Source organism: Apis florea, unplaced genomic scaffold, assembly GCF_048593485.1.
Source record: "Apis florea isolate Af1SG1 unplaced genomic scaffold, ASM4859348v1 contig_2350_pilon, whole genome shotgun sequence".
Lineage (NCBI taxonomy): Eukaryota > Metazoa > Arthropoda > Insecta > Hymenoptera > Apidae > Apis > Apis florea.
This window is the reverse complement of record NW_028256565.1, coordinates 1,687,866-1,701,639: the sequence shown is the minus strand read 5'-3', so window position 1 is coordinate 1,701,639 and position 13,774 is coordinate 1,687,866. Positions and strand designations below refer to the sequence as shown.

The window sequence follows — 13,774 nt, the reverse complement described above, 5'->3', positions numbered from 1 at the left end:
GTTTTATTTGCGGTATTATAAAAGATAGCGCTGATTTTTTATCTACTTTTATTCTTATTATTTGCTCTTCTTGTTTATTTTTTAAAATTTATGCACTCAAAAAAAAAATTTCGATTAATTTTATTGTCTGTTTTGTTTAATTCATTAAAAAAAATTTTTTTAACGTCATAAATATTATATATGTTTTTTATATATTTTATTATATATTTTTATATATCATGTATATATTTTGTTTATATATAAATTTTTTCTATAGAGTGTTCAAAAATATATGAACAATATATATTTTAATACCTTTATTGTGTAGTTAATATACACGTTAAGCTATGAAGTTCACAAACTGTGTTCTAAATGTAACACACAATACTAATATTATTTTATATAAAGCGAATGTTTTATATAATTTAAGATTTTTGTTCAATAAATTTACTTCTTATTAGTGAATCAGTGATACGAAATTATTGCGCTTGGACGTTTATAATGTACATTTTGGTAATGGATGAATTCTAAATATATGTGTGAAAAAGACCTTTTTTGCAAAAATTATACTTAACATATAAATAATCTAAATGTGAAATTTAAAATTGACAAATTATTATTTGCACAAGCTACAATTCTGATGCTTCATTGTATCACCTAATATTTCATGATGACAAATTATATCCATCAAAATTATTGAAATAGTAATACAAAATTAATTATAATAATTATATATTAGTATTACTAATAAATAGTATTAAGAACTTAGCACAGTTCCATAAAAAACATATTTTCGCTCTGATTATTTATTGTAATGTTTGTTGATTATTATATAATATTTGTCTTCATTCAATGTTTGTTAATAGGTAATATATTGAAGCAAGAGTAAATCATAATTGTACTTGTACAGAACAACAAATGTGATACTACAAAGTATTATGCATACTACTGACAAAATACAAGTAAATTATGTTCTAAGTTATAATATATGATATTAAGTTTAGAGAAACATAGTAAAAATTATAAAGTGCCTGAAACAACATTATAAAACTGCGTTTGGTATATCACTTACATTTATACTTGTAAGAAAGCTTTAGATACATATAACATTTGAAAATAACCAAAACAAATCTTACAAATTTTTAATTTAAAATTCCGAAAATATGAATCCTAAAGCAATTTTCTATAAAGAGTATATATGATCCTTAAGATGGATTGAAAAATATTTATCTAACTATATATTTCTTTACTTATAAAGAACAAAGCCATGTACGACGAACGGGCTATTTAAAATCGTGAATTATTTCAACTAATTAATAGTTAACTGTTTTCAGTCCAATATTATAATCTATTTACTGACACGACCAATAATATCCCTCTATTATACGAATAAAGATTTGATTAGACGGTACGATGATTCTTTACACTAACTAGTTGGTGGTGGTGGTGGAGGTGGTTGTGCTAATAATGTAGGTAAAGTGTTGAGATCAATGCCAGGTGGAGCTGGTGTCTGTTGTTGAGGTGGGGGAGGAACAGGGGCTGCTGGTGGCCATCCGCCCATTTGTTGTGGTTGCCATCCTGGAAAACCTGGTGGTGGAGCAGTTCCAGGTGGAGGTGGACGCATTGGTCCTTGTTGTCCTTGTTGCCATGGTGGAATACCCATTCCAGGTGGTGGAATTTGTGTAGGTGGCATTTGTCCTGGTGGCGGTGGTTGATTGTTTCCGGCCATCCAAGGCATCAATGGTGGAATATTTGGTTGAGATGTGGAACCAGGCGGTGGTGGAGGTGGTTGCATTACACCAGGTGGTGGAGGCATACTAACTGGAGGTTGCCATTGCATGTTCATACCATTCATATTATTTACTTCTCCTTGACTCCATGGTGGCGGAGCCATTCCTGGCGGAGGCATCATTGGTCCACCTTGCATCATTTGTGGTGGTGGGTGTGCTGGTGCTGCCATTAAAGCACGAGGTGCTTGTTGTCTAAACAAAATTGAAAAAAATAATTATTTATAATCTTTTACAAAAATTAATTACATTAATAAAAGATAAAATTTACCTATCAAAAAGACCAGGATAATTAGGATTTGGATTTGGTTGACGTGGCTGTCCAGTTTTGGAACGATCAGGTGGTGGACCTTCACCTAATTCTGCCATAAGAGACATATATTCTTCATCTATTTTAGCTTTATCTCCACCTGGTCCCATTCCTCCCATGCCTGCAGCAGCTGGTCCACCTTGGCCAGGTCTTTTAGATCTACAGTCACGTGCAATATGACCTGCTCCACCACAACTTGAGCATACTATGTTATTTGTCACATTTGGTTTATCTGGACACTATTAATAAAAAAGATAAGAATGAAATTAATCTGCTTTTAATTAAGTGCATTTAAATATCAATGTACTAACCAGCCATGATTTATGATCGGATGCACCGCAATTAGTACAACGTGGTCCATCATTTTCTCGTAATGTTCCATTCAATAAAGCCAATTCTCTAAGTTGATTACGTCTTAAATCATTTTGTCCTTCAGGTACTTCTACACCTTGTCGTATAATTTCATGAATCTATAAAAAAATAATTTAACGAAACATTTGTAAATAATTATATAATAATTTATAAAATTATTACATACTCTTTCAACGGCTTTTTTTACAGCATCCAAGTTATTAGCAGTAATATATGCATGCAAAGGTTCATCTTCACCAGGTAAAGGTTGTCCATCTTTCCTTCCAACTTTTCCTTCTTTTACAGAACCTTTACCACGAATTATTATCTTTGCTCCAGTTTCCTTTTCCATTGCTATAAAATACGAAAAAAAAACTAATAAAATTTATATAAAATTTATATATAATAGATTAATGAGAAAAAATTATTGTTACAATGTTAATATAGATATAGTTATAATTATTTGTAAATATGACTAATATTATATATTGAATATTATTTATATTTATATTATATTATTTATCAAAAATGATCAATTACATTTGCATTTTAAAAATTTTTTTGAGCAAGAGTAACAATATTATATTAATATTATATATTTATGAATATTTTAAATTTACATTTCAATGTATTTCCACGTGGACCAATCAGAAGACCAACAAAGTTAATGTCTGGATGTTCTTCTTGAGGAATCATTACTTTATCATGTACACGTATAATTGGTGGTCTAAAAATAATATTTTATAAAATACAAAAAATCATTCATACTATAATTCTAAATATAAATAAATAAAATAATAATATAAATAAAAAAGTATTTTTAATTACTTATAATCTGGTGGTGGTTTAAATTCTGGATTAATTTTGAGAATCTTCTGAATAAGATTGTGACGCTCTTCTTCCAATTTACGTCTAGTACGATATTCTCTCGTATTCAACCGTTTTCCATCACTACTATATATAGGTTCTGGAGATGGAGATCTGCAAAATAAAAAAATAAAATTTTGTCAAGAAACAAAGTTTGCATTAAGATGGTACTAGCATACAAGCAACCTGATCCTACTATGATTGTGTGATTAAGTGGAAGATTGGAAACTAAGATAACATTGTAATTGATTTTCAAAGTTATTAGGCTTTAATTATATTTTTTTCTTTAACATAATATTTCTTTTCTGTCTTTTTAACAAATAAAAGAAATTCTGACCATGTTGGAAAATTTTAAAAAATCGTTTATAAAATATACATAAAATTTTTCATTAAATAAGTTAAATTTCAATTTTTGTTATTAAAAAACAAATAAAAATTGAATAATATATTATTTTTGTATATATGGATATTTTTCTTGATCTTTCATTAAAGATGGAATATTGTACTAAATAAAAATCTTAATATTAATTAACAATAATTGCAATAATTTATATTTAAAAGATTTATCTATTAAATCTTAAGTTAGTTATTATTAATTTAAAAGCTAAAAAAATGTTTCTAGTAATAAAATTGTTAATTAGTCTTAAAATGCATTACATTTATACAAATTTAAAAAAAAATTTTTTCCAACAGTGTCACGATATGAAAATAAAGAATAAAAAATTATGTAATGTTGAATATAACATTGCTATAAATCTATTCAGTAGGTAACACCTGGAAGACTGCGCGTTTGTGCACGGCAGAAATCGGTATGATGTCAGCTGCTAAGATTGATCCTGTGATTATTAGGAAATAATTTTTTTGGATTAGTTAATAGTTTGTATATCTTACTATACTGTATAATAACTAATGAAACACAATGATATAAAATAATGGTTCCAGCTAAAATCAGAAAAGTTAAACCTATTGGAGTAAATTAATTTATTAGAAAAATTAATGTGTATTTATTTAAGTTGTACCTGAAAGTAACGTAATATTGATCTTTATAGTATTATGTTTATATTAGCAATTATATTCTTATGAATTTTATTATTTGCCTGAAATCTGGTCATTAAGTTGTGATTAAGGATAATATCTATTTTTATTAATTAATGATAAATATCCCTGTGGCATTACAGTATTAAACAACAAATAAATGCCGTGCAAATCACAGCAGCCTAATAAAAAAATTTATTAAGGTGCCCTATGCACAAAATTATTTTATTAATTGGTCAATACAATAATGAAATACAGCCTATTAACTTGAATAAAGCATTCTGCATAGGAACACCTCTGAATTTCCCTACATGTGCAAGAATATAACTATTTTAGAAAATATATGGACTAGAATACCCACTGTATGTTAAACACTGCTACTATAATTATTTTTTAATTTATACTTTTAATCATATCAAATGTTAAAAGACGCATTATTTACATATAAATGTATATGCATTTTTATTTTCAAAATAAATATATTCATTGTAAAAATGCTTTATTTTTTTTTTATTTAATTATTTATAACTAATAACTTTAATTATTGCCCTAAATTGTTTAAATGTATATCTAATAAGAATTTTGTAGCAGTGTTTAATAAAAATGAATTAGTAAAAGAAATTGTTTAGGGCAAACCAATATTATCAAAATTCATCTTCTGTGCTGCGTGGTGGCTTTAATCAAGCCCAATCTTTTCAAACAGACATCAGTATCCCACATTAACTGTACTGGAGCCATATCATAAGGCCCCTGTATTTATGGGCTGCTGAATGGTCAGTAGATAGGTATTGTAGATATGTTATGGTCATTTTTGGTATGTAAGTTTCGTTCAAACCTTTCCTCAGGATTAAGTGGAATTCCAAGATCTCCAGTGCGTAACTTCCTGCTGATTTCCTCAATCTGCAGCTGAACTGTAAACCAACGGGTTAGAGGGGGCGGAAACCCCAACAGTTAGATATTGCCAATTTGCCATACCAATATACATTCTATAATGTAAGCATGTTTCAAAAGAATAGAATATTCATTTAAGTCTAGTATTTTGTCTGAATTTTTAAATTCTCTTGAATAAATTTCTATTTCTTTTCATGAATAATTATAAAATATACTCAATAGTTTTTTTTTAATAATTTATTTTCTTTTAATTTATTTATATATATTCTATTTTATATATATGTGATAAATCTTGATATATATATAAATATACAAGAAATAAAATTAATAGAAAATTTAATATATTTAAACAATCTAAGAAATCTGATAACTTCATCATTCAGCAAAATTGGCAATTCCTATTGCCAAACTCGCTTGTTGAAAATATTTAAAGGGCAATTACCTTTGGCAAATATAAATTTTTAACAATATATACATACTTACATCTTTTATAGTACTACAAATTAAGTTTCAAAAATTTATACACAGAAGCATGATTCTTAAATCATATCCTGCCCATATATGTATATATATATGTATATATATAATACATAATTAAATTGAAATGATGATCAAAGAAATACAGAAAATAAACTTACAGAGATAAGCTTTCTCCTGTTCAGGAGTCAGGTTTGTTGGTAGAACTGTAGGCATTCCTGGTATAAAAGTTTTGTCATGTTCACTACCGCTCCATCTAGTTTTCCTCCTCTTCCTACGTTCCTCTTTCGTCTCTTTTTCCTGTTTACCATCACCTACAATATGTCTAATTTATTCACAATTCTTGAAATTTTTTTCTAAATTAACATTTAAATAAATTTTAAATTTTTTTTAAAAAATGAAAAAGATCACATTACGCAGCACCTATATATTATATGAAAAGATCAAGAATTGAAAATTATATTATATTAAGCTATGTAAAATCATATGATTAAGCAAATTGTACATAAGAAATCAGGTCGCGCATAATACAAGAACAAAATCAATGACATATTATTAAGAAACTTTCAAACGTACTTTCCGCTTCGCGTTTTCTTGTGTTATTTGTTGTGGAATTGGAATTGGTGTTAAGCTGTGTTCCATTTGCAATTGCAGCACTTACCGCGGCAGCTGCTGCAGCTGCAGCGGCAGCCGCGTTTGCAGTCGCAGCATTTTGTTGCGCGTTTTGCAAATAACTCGGATTTAATAATGATGTAAAATTCCGTGACTGATTCATAATGTAAAACTTGCCAAAGACGTATGATACGTCAAAATGATCATGCGCTTATTTTTCCAAAATCAACAGAACGTTTACACACCACGAAAATGGCGGCATTCAACTGACGGACACCTTTGCCTCTTTCATGGGCGTACCGGAGACGGATGCTGTCTTTTCGGGTAGAATTAATAAAGAATATTCTCGCTAGTTGGCGCTTTGATGAGTTTTGGAACACCTTCAATTTTAACAAAATAAATGTAAAAAAAAATAAAAAAAAAGATTCAAATTAATTTTTTTTATTAACGAAATGTGTGTGACATTTTATTTATATTTTTTAATATAAAGTTATAAAAAATAATTATTATTTGCAAGAATAATTATCTTGCGTTCTTAAATTTAGCAAAATATAAAATAGTATTGTATTTTCTATTTAATACTATCTATAAATAATTTTTAATAATCTATTGAAATTTTTTTACTAATAAATTATAAAATTATTATTTTAATTGGAATAGTTTTTAAAAATAATATATAAATACATGCATCCAAATGCAATAGTTTATTATTTTTCATTGGTTGTGATAAATACAGTGATATATATTCACAGTTGCATATTGTACAACTATTGGTTATAAGATTACTATTGGTTACAAGATATAATTCTTAAAAATACTGATTTTTTAAATCCAAATTTAATTTTAATTTATTTTATTATTGTTAATTTTATTTAAAAACCTATATTAAGATCTGTTTTTTATAGATCAAATAAATACAATATTTGCTAAAATACGAATGATAATCATATCCGGCTTTATTCAATCACAACAATGGTGTCGAAACGTTGTCTGATGTTCTGAAACGTGATGTAACGTTATGTGTATAACGTCGGAGTTTATTGATACCGGCGTTAGAACATTAACAGTATCTATATTTGATCGTCATGAACACTGTTTGTATCTGATAGTCTGACAGCTGTTTAAATTTCAGTGTGATGTGCACTGGATTGTTTTTTACGAGCGTTGAAAACGCAGTACCTTCTGGTCATGTAAGGTTTCCTATGTAATCAACGATGAAACTACTGCGTGGTTTCAACGCATCGGAACGTGCAAGTGTTACAGCTTAACTGTAGTACATTTCGAATGTTTTTCTCTATTATCTTTAAGTACAAAACTATAGAACAGTTCGCGGTATAATGGCAGCTCATAAGACAGGCGGGCAAAGTGCTCGAAAGAAAGTACAGGTACTTGTTCGTAATACTTTTTTTCTTTTGAAACATATTATTACAGCGTAGCTTTTCGAATATATATATATTTTTTAATCAAATAAAATATTTTTATGAAAACGACATTGTTACATGCTGATTAATATTGATATGCCGATCGTTAAAAAACCACATGATGGTGTGTGAAATAATAGAAATACGATTGATCTATGATTTTTTCATATTTGTTGTTTAATACTATATACAATTATTTATCGATTTCATAATTTTCTTTTAATTAGTAATATTGTTTGTAACGAATAATATCGTAAATGATTTTCTATGTTTATAGACTTCCAATAAATTTATTTGTGATGAAAATATATATTCAGAATGTTTCACTCAATTATTTTATTATTATATATATTTAATAAAGGTATCCATGGTTATAAGAGATGAAGTGGAAAAAAGACATAGAGCTGGAGTTAATTCATTACAATATGATCCAGCTTTGCATAGGCTTTACTCTGCAGGTAGAGATAGCATTATAAGGATATGGAATTGCAAAAATATGAAAGACCCATACATTCAATCAATGGAACATCATACAGATTGGGTTAATGATATAGTATTATGTTGTGGTGGCAAAAATTGTACGTATTTTTTTTACATTTTTAAATTACTATATATCTATTACATCCATATATATAAAATATCACATTAAATTAATATTGTTATATTAATGCTAGAATCACTTTTAATTGATAAAAAAAAATGGTTTTAGTAATATCAGCCAGTTCTGACACTACAGTAAAAGTATGGAATGCACATAAAGGTTTTTGTATGTCTACATTAAGAACACATAAAGATTATGTGAAAGCTCTAGCATATGCTAAAGATAAAGAGCAAGTTGCTAGTGGTGGTTTAGATAAATTAATCTTCTTATGGGATGTAAATACATTAACTGCTCTCACAGCAAGCAACAATACAGTAACAAGTAAAAAATTAATTCGTATATAGCTAAATGACTTATTATTGTTTATACATTATTTAACTAATATTTGAATAATTTATAGCATCGTCTCTTAGTGGAAATAAAGATTCTATATATAGTCTTGCCATGAATCAAATTGGAACAATTATAGTAAGTGGTAGCACAGAAAAAGTTTTAAGAGTATGGGATCCAAGACACTGTACTAAATTAATGAAACTTCGTGGTCATATGGATAATATCAAAGCATTAGTATTAAATAGAGATGGTACTCAGTGTTTATCTGCCAGTTCTGATGGAACAATTAAACTTTGGTCATTAGGGCAACAAAGATGTATCCAAACTTATAGAGTACATAAAGAGGGTGTTTGGGCATTATTGGTAATTGCAGTTTTCTTTCTTTTTGTTTTTTATTAATGTTTTATTAAAATAAATAGTGCAAATTATTATATTGGAATAATTATCCTTAGGCAACAGATACTTTCAGTCATGTAATATCAGGAGGTCGAGACAAAAGAGTTGTAATGACTGAATTATCATGTTATCCTGAAAGGTATACAGTTATTTGTGAAGAAAAAGCACCTGTGTTAAAAATGGTTATGACACCTGATCAATCCAGCATTTGGGTAGCAACTAGTGAATCTACTATAAATAATTGGGTATTGTACATTTTATTATATATAAGAAAAAATCTTATCAATAGTATAAATAATATTTTGAAATTTATTATAGTCTATAAGTCAAAAGGATTGGCAAGAATTAGGAATAGAAGATTATTGTGATTCTGCTAGTGGAATAACACCTAAAAATACAGAACCTGCACAAAAAATATTAGGTGCTCCAGCGATACGGCACTGTCACGTTTTAAACGATCGAAGACATGTTCTAACAAAAGATACAGAAGAAAATGTAGCTTTATATGATGTATTAAAGGCGCGTAAAGTTGAAGATTTAGGAAAGATAGATTTTGAACAAGAAATAAAAAAAAGAAATAAAATGGTGTATGTTCCAAATTGGTTTAGTATAGATCTTAAAACTGGGGTATGTAATCTTATAATAAAATTTTAATATATTTAATATAATGAAATTGAAGATAATTTTTAATATTATATTTTTATAGATGTTGACCATTCATTTAGGTCAAGATGAAAATGATTGTTTTTCTGCATGGGTTTCTGCAAAAGAAACTGGACTTGCAGAAAATGATGCAGTAGATCAAAAAGGTAATATTTATTTTTTATATTATTTTTTGTTATTTTTAAAATTTTTTTTTATTTTTTTATTTTAATTTTTTTTTTTTTTTTTTTTTAGTGAATTATGGAAATCTTTTACTACAAGCTTTACTCGAACATTGGTGGAGACCGTTACATGTTGACGATGAAAATGAGGGCAATAGTAATGATGGTAATGGTTCTATGCACACTAGAGGAGGAAATCTATATTTCTCTGTACCAACCCACACACCTGTTATATTTAGGTACAAAAATATTATATTCATTTTTTTTTAATAAGAATAAATTTAATTAAATATCTTGAATTATAATTCACAATAAATTTATAATTATATTTTAGTGAAGTAGGAGGAAGACCTTTATATAGATTATTAGTTAGAGATGCTGCGGGAGAAATGGAAGGAGTATTATTAAATGAAACTGTACCAGCATGGGTAGTTAATATTGTTGTGGATAAAAATCTTCCACAATTCATTAAAATATCATTTTATATTCTTCCTCATGCCACATCTGGCGTAAAAAGTTTAAAAAAGTATGTAATAAATAAATAGTTTTTTGTATAAATTATTATTAAATAATATATATATAATAATATGAATTTTATGTATATATTTTAAGAGATCGCTTAATCGCAAACGATTTTATACAAATTCGTAAAGTAGCAGAACATGTTTGTGATAAAGTGCTTGGTGCTGGAAGTGATTCAGGATCAGTAGCAGGTGCTGGAAATACAGTTTCTGGAGGATCTCCAGCAGGAGATAGAACAAATACAGATTCAAATGCTGATAATTCTTCGCTGGCCGAAGAAAAAGTAGAATTGCTATGTAATGATCAAGTTTTAGATCCTTCTATGGATTTAAGAACTGTATGTTCTAATATTTTATGCAACAATATTTATTTAAATTTATGAAATTTTTAACTCTATTTTTAATATATATTAGGTCAGACATTTTATTTGGAAAAGTTCAGCAGATTTAATACTTCATTTTCGGCCAGTAAAATAGTTAGGGCTAAGTATATCGGAACAGAGATCACGAAAATGTGCCTGGTTTTATACCGTCATAAAGTAAGTAAATACTTTTATGCAATACTTATTTATTAAAAATAATAATATAAAAATATTGCAGAATTACGGAAAATATGTGGTCTAGTTGCAGAGTGTGCAACTTCACACTACCTTCTTTTCATGAAATATTCAATCGAATTTCGGTGAATGTTTCATTAGATGCTGCGATTGAAGACGAATAAAAGCCAGGTTACATGTAGACTATTTAAAATTAAATGAGTTTAAAGGCAATAATGTGTGGAAACATTAGTATAAATTGCTCATATTTGTATATTTATATCCTGTGGCCAAATACAAAAATAATTTCAATTATTTTATTTTTAAAAACATGTTTTTTGTACTTTAATGCGAAGTATTTACTGTCAGCCATTTATAGTCTTCCCAGTTTAAAAATATTAAAAAAAAAAAATTTAAGCACAAAAAAGTATAAATTGTATGGCCCAGGAAATTATTATTGAGTGTAACTTCTAAATGCCATGTTTTCTCATATGCTTTTTGAATTTTTTTTTATTAATTCCATGTAGCTATATATTTTTATGATTTGTAAATACTATCCATCCTTATTTTTTTGATAAAATTAGAAACAAATGTATTTGAAAGAATGAAATCAAAGAGATATATATGTATAAACAATACTCCACACACCTGCCTTTTTATTTAAAAAAAAACAAACTATGACAGGAAGAGAAAAATGTCAATTTATCATTAATCAAATTAAAATTGAACAGCCAAATTAATAATTTAATATTTCCTATAATAATATGGGAAGTAACATAGTATGTCTTCGATATAATAAGATTAAATTCTGCCTTTAATAATACTTTTCAATTAATTAAACTTTTCATTAATGGATATATAATGATATTTCATATGAAAAAAAAAAGCATAAATACATTACAATTATTGGTAAAACAAGTATAAATACATTGGCAGAATTTGATTTTAGAAGACAATTCTATAATAGATAAAAACACAAAGTGTGTAATTAATCATATGTTAAAACATCCATTTTATTAGAATCCTATCAATTGTACATATAAATGCGATTGTAAGTAAGATTCTTTAATTACGGTGATGGGCTGTACTCATAAAATTCAATATATCAAAAATCAAAGCCTTTGCACCAATTTTACGAAATTGGGATAAACGCTTAACTTTTCTATAAAAAAATGAATGAGAGGAAGAGATGAAAAAAAAAACATAAAGAGAAAAATGTTCTTTATTAAAAATATGGCCCTAAATGTTGTAATTTTTGTGTTATAAAAATGACATAGAAGCAATTTTTTAATAAATCTAGAGATTATTCTATTGTTACATTTTAATATGCTACATATCGTGTAAGTATTTATTTGCTAAGTTTTTGCTATACTTATTTAATAATGTAAAAAAGAATTAGTTATTATAACTTAGTTTCTTTCTTTATTTTTATTAGGAATTTTAGAGCTCTGTGATAAATGTTTTTCGAGCTAAGGACGTTAATTAATAGAATAACTACCAAAAATATTGTAAAATTACAGTTAAGTTTGATTCATTTTTATGTTTATATATCGGTATTATATGTATATTTTTGCAAAGATCCAGTATCAATTATTGCCACATTTGATTCTTATATATATATTCATTTCTTAAGTGAAATGTATTTTCGTAAAATGACCCTCCTTATTGCAACAGAAAATCAATATGTGCCTGATCCTAGATTATAAGTTGTAGAGGGCATTTAAATTATGAAATAATCTACTGATCTTTTAAAAATAATATGAATTGTAAGTTAATGTTATTGTGGTGCATAATCATAGAAAATATTTTATCAGAATCTAATATTTAGTTATATATTTGTAAGAGTTCTCTTCATAAATTTTAAGTATTAACTATTGAATGAAATTTTTTGATAATTTACTTTTTTTGCTTCATTGTAAAAACTTTATTGTTTACTTTTTTTCATATTATAATTTTTTATATCATAAATAATTGCATAATTGCAAATTCATAAAAATTTAGTATCTTTTCATAGCTTCACTTGTAGATAATATTGTAATTATTTTACACACAAGACATGCATTTCATACAGTATTCGTAAAATATTATAACTGAGCTTTCTTCATTGAAGACAACATTGTTCATTAATGGAAGTATTAATGTATAATATTAAAAAAGCGCTTGTAATTACACTTTTAAAACACGAGATCTTTAAATCAAAACTAATTATATACCCTCTTTTTAATAAGGGACAAATAAATTTTCTCAAAATACAAGTTCTCATATAAAAAGAAGAAAAGAAAGAAAAGATTGTAAAATGGTGCCAAATTTTATACTAAACAAAAATTTCCGCAGTGCACCTATTTCTTGTAAAAAGATTTTTCTGTACAACTGCTTTTAATATTAATTTATTAATCACAATAATTCTAATATTTATTATCTAATGTTATATAATTGATAGAAATTTATAATTATAAATAATTTTTTTTTTGTTTTTGAAATCTAATAGATATCGTCTCACATCTATAAAGTTTTATGATTGAAAGGGCTGGTTACTCATTTTAATTTATAAAATAATTTATAATTCATTTATATATGATACCAAATAAATTTTTCTATATCCTACGCGATGAGACGATATTCGTTTAATATTTATAAAATATTTTCAACTATTGATCGCGCGATACATTAAAAAAAAATCTGTAATATATTTTATTATTGTTAGAAAAAACAATTTGATAATGTTATATTTCATTTCAGGAAAAATTCTTTATGATTATGATGTTTACTTTATATTTTTAAACTATTATATTGTGAAATTATTCCTAGAACATGTGTGTATTATTAGAAAATT

The 13,774-nt window shown here is 26.6% G+C and overlaps 2 protein-coding genes across 3 annotated transcripts; one reads left to right on the top strand and one right to left on the bottom strand.

Annotated features, from left to right (window-relative positions):
* Positions 1 to 281: 281 nt before the first annotated feature.
* Positions 282 to 6,726, bottom strand: SF1 (splicing factor 1). Of its 2 annotated transcripts, none has more exons than XM_003696516.3 (9): positions 6,274 to 6,726; positions 5,859 to 6,011; positions 5,165 to 5,240; positions 3,256 to 3,408; positions 3,048 to 3,154; positions 2,615 to 2,781; positions 2,388 to 2,546; positions 2,038 to 2,315; positions 282 to 1,961 (listed from the first exon to the last, which is right to left on the bottom strand). In XM_003696516.3, exons 1-9 carry the CDS (start codon positions 6,470 to 6,472, stop codon positions 1,406 to 1,408), a joined length of 1,848 nt encoding a protein of 615 aa, XP_003696564.1. In that variant the 5' UTR covers positions 6,473 to 6,726; the 3' UTR covers positions 282 to 1,405. The 2 variants fall into 2 exon arrangements, with proteins under 2 accessions (XP_003696564.1, XP_031774033.1); XM_031918173.2 differs by having other exon boundaries at positions 6,555 to 6,637.
* Positions 6,727 to 6,949: 223 nt separating this feature from the next.
* Positions 6,950 to 11,584, top strand: LOC100869560 (WD repeat-containing protein 48). Its single transcript, XM_012490582.2, has 12 exons — positions 6,950 to 7,694; positions 8,092 to 8,308; positions 8,440 to 8,652; positions 8,732 to 9,027; positions 9,117 to 9,305; positions 9,379 to 9,687; positions 9,767 to 9,869; positions 9,958 to 10,123; positions 10,219 to 10,410; positions 10,497 to 10,743; positions 10,820 to 10,944; positions 11,006 to 11,584. The coding sequence occupies exons 1-11, from the start codon at positions 7,647 to 7,649 to the stop codon at positions 10,880 to 10,882; spliced, it is 2,043 nt and encodes a 680-aa protein (XP_012346036.2). The 5' UTR covers positions 6,950 to 7,646; the 3' UTR covers positions 10,883 to 10,944; positions 11,006 to 11,584.
* Positions 11,585 to 13,774: the final 2,190 nt, after the last annotated feature.

Coding starts and splice junctions, on each gene's coding strand:
- SF1 (XM_003696516.3), bottom strand. CDS start 6,472: ATGAATCAGTCACGGAATTTTACATCATTATTAAATCCGAGTTATTTG. Junction 3,409..5,164: donor CCACTTAATCCTGAGGAAAG/GTTTGAACGAAA, acceptor TTTATTTTGCAG/ATCTCCATCTCCAGAACCTA. Junction 2,547..2,614: donor TAAAAAAAGCCGTTGAAAGA/GTATGTAATAAT, acceptor ATTTTTTTATAG/ATTCATGAAATTATACGACA.
- LOC100869560 (XM_012490582.2), top strand. CDS start 7,647: ATGGCAGCTCATAAGACAGGCGGGCAAAGTGCTCGAAAGAAAGTACAG. Junction 8,309..8,439: donor ATGTTGTGGTGGCAAAAATT/GTACGTATTTTT, acceptor AAATGGTTTTAG/TAATATCAGCCAGTTCTGAC. Junction 9,028..9,116: donor AGGGTGTTTGGGCATTATTG/GTAATTGCAGTT, acceptor AATTATCCTTAG/GCAACAGATACTTTCAGTCA.